The 8,194-nt window shown below is 39.2% G+C and overlaps 2 protein-coding genes across 2 annotated transcripts; one reads left to right on the top strand and one right to left on the bottom strand.

Annotated features, from left to right (window-relative positions):
• Positions 1-956: 956 nt before the first annotated feature.
• Positions 957-1,719, bottom strand: LOC104429045 (EPIDERMAL PATTERNING FACTOR-like protein 4). The gene has a single exon (XM_010041953.3). It carries the CDS (start codon positions 1,570-1,572, stop codon positions 1,162-1,164), a length of 411 nt encoding a protein of 136 aa, XP_010040255.2. The 5' UTR covers positions 1,573-1,719; the 3' UTR covers positions 957-1,161.
• A 4,351-nt stretch (positions 1,720-6,070) lies between these two features.
• Positions 6,071-7,897, top strand: LOC104423771 (1,2-dihydroxy-3-keto-5-methylthiopentene dioxygenase 1). The gene is given in 6 exon segments (XM_010036226.3): positions 6,071-6,097; positions 6,192-6,246; positions 6,249-6,278; positions 6,359-6,453; positions 7,237-7,476; positions 7,605-7,897. Coding segments are annotated over 6 exon segments (561 nt in total). The 5' UTR covers positions 6,071-6,085; the 3' UTR covers positions 7,734-7,897.
• The last annotated feature ends 297 nt before the right edge of the window (positions 7,898-8,194 follow it).

Here is an 8,194-nt window from a genome sequence, read left to right as displayed (position 1 = left end):
GAAAAGAAACATCTCTTCTTAATTCTATCATTACATTCTTTTTCATATGTATGTCATCCCTTATATATGATGAAAAGTTTATCCAAAAAGATTCCGGATAGACAAAGAAACATTTATTCAGTTCATGGTCCCAAGACAGGTCGCTCTCAATTTGACATTTTGCCCCCGACTCTGTCGACCAATCTTTGTAATTAGGAAATCACGACGTCTTCATTAAATGAAGATGAATAACTAGCTTGGCTTAGCTTTGGTAACTTTTGTAAGAAAAAAGATTTAAATATGAACAACGGTATTTGTATAATTATTGATTTTAGTACTTGTGAATTATTAATTATTTTCACCATAAAAAATATCACGGAGATGAAAGATAATTACTAATCAAGTTCTTGATTTTAGGTTCTTATTCCTCATGTCCTATTCCAATCATTCTATTCCCACCGACGACAAGCGGGTCCCAATTTGTGCAAGAAGAAGTGAGTTGGGATGGATGGATCTGTATATAAATTCAATCATAAATGTTACAGATATCTTTGAGATTCTTCATTATTCTTTTAATTGTGCATCTTTATTAATTGTATATACCATCCATTGATCATAATTGATTATAATCAATATTGTAATTATCAATATTATAACATCTTATATCCTAAAATAATGAATTTGTGAAAGCCTATAAATAGTGCTTTTCATTATGAAATATACATAAATTATACAATTTTCTTTTGCATATTCTTATCTATAAATATCACAAATTGAGACACTTGTGAATGCAGCTCCAGACTTTCATGGTGGATTTAACAATGCGCAAGGTCGAGAGACAATTTGTCTCAAGCCATCCCTGCGCAATTTCTGACATTAATGCGAGTCGGAGAAAACCCGCAATAAATAAACAAGGAAAATAGCAAAATTCCTAGGAATCAATGCAAGTGAAAAGAAGGCAAGCACAAAAACAAGTGTCGTCTGAGGAAATCTTTGCATTCCCAATATGTTCCCCTGTCCCGACCAAAAATCAACGTCTCACAAAATTCTAAAAGATACATATATTTAATTATAAATTCCAGATAGTTTACACTACCCTACACTGCACCAAAAAATAAAAATAAAATAAGAAATAAATAAAAAACTTCACTTCTTTTTTCCATTTTTTTGGGTGTCTCTGTTTCAGGGCATGAACAGCTTGTTCCCGCACTTGCATCGCCAGGCCTCCGGATGGTACTCGGGCGGCGTGTCCAGACCGGGCTGGACCGGCACGTGAACCGGCTGGCAAGGCGAGCAGTCCCCGCACCTCGATCTGCACGACGGCGGCGCCGAACCGGGCCCCGCGAGCCGCCTCCGCCTCCGAGGAGCCGCGGCGGCCGCCCCCGACGACGACCCACTTGTTCTTCCGCCGGAGAGTCCCTCGCGCATTACCGGGACGCTGTCTCGGGCGACAGGCCTGGCCGACGCCGGCGCGAGGAGGAGGAGGAGGAGGAGGAAGAAGAGCGCGAGGGCGAGGGGCAGGGCGAGGGCGGCGACGGTCGGCCGCCGCCGCCGCGGCGCCTGGCGGTCCCGGCCGCGGCGCAACGTGGCCATCGCTGCGGTGTTGAGGAAGCAAAGCGAGGGAAAGTGATGACGGGCCTTGGTGGGGCGCTTTGAAAAGTCTCTCTCACTCTCAGGGAAGAGGAGACTGGATGACTCTGTGTATCCCCGTGTGTCTTTCTGCGAGAGAGAGAGAGAGAGAGAGAGAAATGGTTTGATTTTCAGTTGATATATGCTCGAAGGGTTTTTATTATTTGTTTATTTCTCTCTCTTTTTTATTTTTTATTTTTTGGGTGTGAGCATGCGGGAGTCAAAGTCAAAGACAGAGACCAAAAGATTAGAGAGAGAGAGTGAGTGGTGATTTTGTTTTATTGTTTGGATTAGGGCAAGGGCGTAGGGGGGCCTACTTCTGCATCTGGTTGATTGGGATTGATCATTGAGGGTGGGTGAGTTGGAATGATTGGTGGATCCTATGTTACTCTCACTTTACCGGTCTAGTCTCTCATTAGGTGATTATTGGGGAGGAGAAATTAAGGTTTTGCATAGGGGAATTATTGTGATGTGGTTGGAATTTAAAAGAAAAAAATTGAATTCGGATTAAAGTGAAGTTGAAATAATGCGGAAATTAGTTGCGAGCAGAGAAAAGTGCAACCGATTCAATTCAAGTGTCAACACTTGCTTTACTAGGAGAGTTAGTCATGAAGAAATTAATTATCAATTCAAATAATACAAAATTTAGATGATGCATGAAGTGTTTATAAGTTCTTAAGAAGATTATAGAAGATACTCAATATCAAATCAAGAGGGTGAATTATCAAAAAAATTCTTAAATCTATTATAATTGTGCTAGTTCAATTATAAACATTTTGTAATTGCATTAATTCAGCCCATCTAGCCCATTTTGACCGGCCGCACTAACATGGACAACGGTTGTCTAATGAATCACGTGAATAATTTTTAATAATATTTTTATATTTTTATTTTCTTCATTCTTTCCTTGTTTTCCTTGACTAGTGAGGGAAAAACAAAGAAGAAATAAAAGTAAAAATAAAATAAAATTAATAAAATTAATAAAATGTTCATAAGGTGTAAAATGTTATTAAGAATTGTCCATGACAGCTTTAGCCGAATGGTCGGTGTTTACACCAATGTCGATCGGCTAAAATTGGCTAAATGTATTAAACTAGCACAATTGCAATATATTTGTGATTTTTTTATAACTCTTCCCAAATCATGATGCTATTTTACTAGTGTTTGGCAACTAGAGGCTATTAGCAGCACAATCATTTAAAGGGAAAACCATGTTTACCCTCAAAGTCTACGAGGCTATTACCATAACTCCATAAACACAACTAGAGGCTATTAGCAACATAATCATTTAAAGGGAAAATTGTTTACCCTCAAGGTCTACAAGGCTATTATCATAACTCCACAAAAAGATTAGGGTTAAAACCCTGAAAAACCAAAAATCGGTACACTTGTGACAAATTTATCTCAAACTATTTTTTTGACCATGAAAAACTCCAAAATGATACACATGACAAATTTACCCTAACCGATCATAAAAAACCCTAAACTAGTATATTTATGGCAAATTTATCTTAAACTAATTTATTCGACCGCAAAAAACTACAAATTGATAAATTTGTGACAAATATACCCTTCACTAAATTGGATTAATACCACACAAAAAAATCATTGTGACAAATGGAGCGTAAAATTCCAAATTGGTATACCCGTTAATTTTCCCATGTTATTTAACTTAATAATTTAATAGTAAAATTTAATGAAAACTAACATGAAGGTAAATTTGTCACAAGTATATCAGGTTTGGGGTTTTGGTGGTAAAAAAAATAGTTTAGGATAAATTTGTCGCGAGATGTACCAGGTTTGAGGATTTTAGGGTTATATATATATTATGGAGTTGGTGTTTTTATTAAAATCAAAGATATAGAATTCTTGTGCGATTAAAATTTTGCGGTTATTATTGGAAAATTTAATATAGATGATGCTTGTTCATCGGCAAGACCAGTCTTTTGCCCCCATAAGATTCTTGTGAATAATCTTATAGGCTAGTCTTCGCAAGATTATGGGCGCTAAATATTGTGATTGAAGTGGTTTTAACTTAAGCCTTTTTTTCCTTAAGTAAGTAGAGCAAATTAGCCCAAATGTGCATTATGCTCTTTTCCATTTGTTTTTGGCTTGTTCCTTATAAAGTGAAAGGAAAAAAAATAAAAATAAAAGAACAAGGTAGCCACGAATTAGACATACGCCAACATTCAGAAAAAAAATTATATATATAACGAAATTTTTCGATTTAAAAGGTCGTATATGAAACCATTTAAGGACTGCAAATAGGCTAGCTTTATATTTTTCCTTTGTTTTGCTCCAATTTTGGTGAATAATTAAATTGCTATTTGAGTTTAATTAGTGCCCGGATTTTTACAATATGACAATAATTGTAAAGACATGGAAGAATTTCGATGAAGATTCCTCCATGCCGTGGAGATCTTTTGGTTTAGTGTTCTAGACAATATTCGCTAATTTCATTAGTTACACATCAGATTTATTCATATGTTACAAAGTAAATTCATGTTTGACCCAACTATACTCTGCTTTTAATAAATATATTTGCTTGATACTTGCTGAAAGTTGAAAACAGAGACTAGAAAAAATCAGGTTTTTTTATTTGATCCTGCCTTATTTATAAATTGGTCCCCCCTTTTCTTATTTATTATTTTTGTTGATTCTCTAGACATAACTCATGACATATGAAATCCTAGTGATCTTCCCTATTTAATGAATGGAGAGTCTGCCTTGAAATCATCCGCCAAGCATCAAAGTGCCACCACATGTACCCATTTTTTCAGTAAGATTTAATTAGATAAGTTTTTAGTGCTTGTAGATTACTAGTTTTTAGTGCTTGTAGCATTAATCTCTCTTTTATAGAAATAGAAAAAAAACTAACCGAATCCACGTCCGATAAAAAAATTATGTTCTTGAAATGGATCATAAACATGTTTAAACCGATCTTGACCTAGAATAGAAAACAATTTTGGTTTTCAATCGAAATTGCTAGTTTTTCGCTTGACCTATTCTTCTCCTCCTCCTCCTGTAGCCCCACTTCTTCGCATATTTGCTTTTTGTCCACTCACTGCTCGCGTTTTGTCAAGGACTCAAGATATACTTTGGACTTTTTAGCTTATGGATCTCTCCATTTGGTTTGACTGGAGATTACCTTAACAGCCCTGCTTATTCGCGATCTTGACTTAATTTTTTTAGTTGTTTGATTTGGGTTTATTAATTAGTAATTTCAATTTTTTTAATATTAAAAATTAAATATATTATCTTAATATAATCGGATCCGGTTCGGTTGGGCGGATTCACAGAGGCATATGTCTCAAAAATGATTAAGTGATTCTTTAATGCCCCAAATGACCTCTCAATTACATTTCTTAGGTTATAGTTGAATAACTCTTTTGCTGTTCTTGGCCATCTCCACTCCCTCTATATATTCGAGATGATACCGTTCATTTCAAATGGAGTTAAAAATCCCGAAATTCTGCATAACCGAAATCTACCACGTAGTATTTCCCTACAACATGATATATATATATATATATATATATATATATAAATTTGTTGTGATATTCAGCCATAATATAATCACAAATGTCTATATAAACAAAGTAAATACCGGAATTGGGAATCGGAGTGCCATTCATAGCACCTACGCCGATCTGTCAATTTATTACCAATCTAAGATTATATAAAATTATGAACTACATGTATTTGACATAAAGTCAATATAGAAATCATACCTTGAAGTAGCTCTCAAGAACCACCGGTTCCCCACCCTGTTTTTCCGGTGGTTCCGGTTCGGTTCAAGCGGAAATGAAGAACCAAAACATGATTAACAATTCTTGCGGGGTGGTCAGGGTGGATTTCCATCCACCGGTTTGTCAACTGACCCCTAAGCATTACTCTCTTTTATATTAGTTAAGAAAATATTTGCCATCTTTATTAGGAGTATCAATTTTAGGCTAGGCAAGTTTCAAAAAACAAATCCGGTTTGCAACTTATCCTATTAGAGTTAGCTTCCAATTTTTGGAACCGAAAATTGAGTGAATTCTTTTAAGAACTAGCTTGATATCTAACTGATTAGTTTCATTACCCAAGGACCTACCCGACCAAGTATGGACTAGCCTCGAATTGATCAAGCAAAACCGACCCGGTTCACTTTCCGGATTGAACCGGACCGGTGCTCAATCTCTACTCTTCTAGCAAAATGGAGATTTTTTTTTTCCTATTATTGGGCCAAAGATTTTATCTACTCTTGAGGAAATTGCCATCCACAAAACACTAGTGAAAATCCAAGCACACACGTGGCAGGCGAGGACACGACTTAAGGTTGATTTTATTCTCGGAGAGGTCGAGGAACACACACGACGGGCGAGGCCCGTCCTCGTCCCTCCCTATAAAACCACGTCCATGTTGCACCTCCTTCCTCGTGTTCCTGCGGCCCTGCTCGCGAGCGAATCCTTCGAAGCCGGTTCCCAGTTCAGCAATGGCGATCGAGGTGAGCTTCGAATACTCAAATTCGTGTTCGGATTTAGGGGCGAATTCGTTTCGGACTGAACCCTCGTGGGGTCTTGGGAAAAATCCTGGAGCAGGCGTGGTTCATGGACGAGAGCGACGGAGACCAGAGGCTCCCTCACCACCGCAGCCCCCTGAGTTCGTCTCCCTGGACCACTTGGCAGGTCCTCATTCTTTCCTACGAATTCATTGATGTTGTTGCTGATGGGGTGATTGAGCCGGAGAGCTTCTTTGGTCGTGGCAGATGCGGGAGTTCTGTACTGGAAGCTGAATCCCAGCGACTACGAGAACGATGAGGAGCTGCGCAAGATCAGAGAGGCCAGAGGGTACAATTACATGGTACGTTCGTACTCATTTTTAGCTCTTATACTTGATGAGTCTTTGAGAGAGATCTCTTTGTAAATGAGTTTGAGGAAGCCCCTGTAGTTCGCATTCTGTGAAAGTATTATCTCTAGATGCACCAGTTCCTTAGTCGTCGTAATATGGCAGAGCCGATTGCATTGTTCGCACGTGATGTCGATCTCAATCTATCTTCAAGTCTTGAAATTTGGAAAATTCTTGGTCGCAATTTGGCTTGCTTCTCCTCCACCACTTGTTGCTGCACCGCGGTGTGAGTTGATGTGCAGATACCTTCTCGCTTTGAGAGATTGTTCGGTGCGTTAGTCGTGTGATCTTAATTTGCATGTGTAATGAGGATTGAATTTATCATAACACTTTTCTGGTAATTAGATTAGAAGCTGAGACTCTTAGATGACTGGATCAAAGCATGAGCTGGAAACTTGGATTTAGAATGAAGTATAGAGCTGTTTAGGAGGATTGCAAGGTGTAAATAGAGATTAAGCTCCAGCGGATTAACTGAGGGAGACCGCAGATTCGACTTGTATAGGTGCAGATGTGATGAGAAGCAGACTAAGTTTAGTGTAGATGGAGACGACAGACCAAATAATGTGCTGGGGGTAACCTTCTACTTGAGCATTGATTTACTTAGATAAGGAATGAATCGGTATAACAGCGGAGTCATTCCCTGTCGTTGCCGAAAGTTGTTGCGTTACCTTTTACTTCCGAAGATGCCGATTGGAGACCGACCCTTAGGCCTATACCCTTTTGTTGGAATGTTCTCAGGATCTGCTGGATTTGTGCCCGGAGAAAGTGGACAACTACGAGCAGAAGCTTAAGAACTTCTACACGGAGCACATACATGGGGATGAGGAGATACGCTACTGCTTGGAAGGGAGCGGATACTTCGACGTCCGAGACAAGGAGGACCGCTGGATTAGGATCTGGATCAAACCTGGCGACCTCATTGTTTTGCCTGCCGGAATCTACCACCGGTTCACTCTCGACACCAGTAACTACATCAAGGTATTGGAATCTTTGTCCGCCGTGGCGATTTGATCTTGTAAATGCGTTAGTTCTATGTTCGGGTGAGACCATTTGGAGTTGACACAGTGCATCGAGATTCATTGCTGTATGATGTCGTTGATGCGCAGTTGATGAGGCTGTTTGTCGGTGAACCGGTGTGGACGGCCTTCAATCGCCCCCAGGAAGAACACCCGGCAAGGAAGCAATACGCGAGGAGCCTGGCCGAGAAAGTGGGCGTCGCCCTTGCAGCTCATTGATTCTCATGAGTTTCGAGGAATGATCAGTCGTGCTTTTGGAATGTACACTGGTATTACAGAAGCTTCGGGTTCGAATGTCGCCTCTCTATGTATACTCTGTACTCTGGATCGAAAACTGTTATCTGATATACAATCTCCCCTTAGTCCCAATTCTGGATGGAAAACTGATGTCTGAGATGCTTCCACGGGCCAGTGCCGGGCCACCATGGCGCGCTCGGATCTTGCCAGAATGAAATATTCCTCGCTCGATTGAGCATCCCCTAGCTAATCCTGTTGGATTGCGTGGGTGGAAATCATAATAATATAAGAATAATGTAGTTCGTATAAAGATTTAAGAGGATCATGAAAAGCAAACGGCCGTGATATGCAAATGTATTTTCTAGGGAATCAGAATCGCTGACCGTACGTAAAGCTTTGAGTATTTAACTATCAAGTGATTGGACCTTCATAATCTAGGAAAA

The sequence above is a fragment of the Eucalyptus grandis genome, chromosome 2 (genome assembly GCF_016545825.1).
Source record: "Eucalyptus grandis isolate ANBG69807.140 chromosome 2, ASM1654582v1, whole genome shotgun sequence".
Taxonomy (NCBI): Eukaryota; Viridiplantae; Streptophyta; class Magnoliopsida; order Myrtales; family Myrtaceae; genus Eucalyptus; species Eucalyptus grandis.
This window is presented reverse-complemented; position numbering and strand designations above follow the sequence as displayed.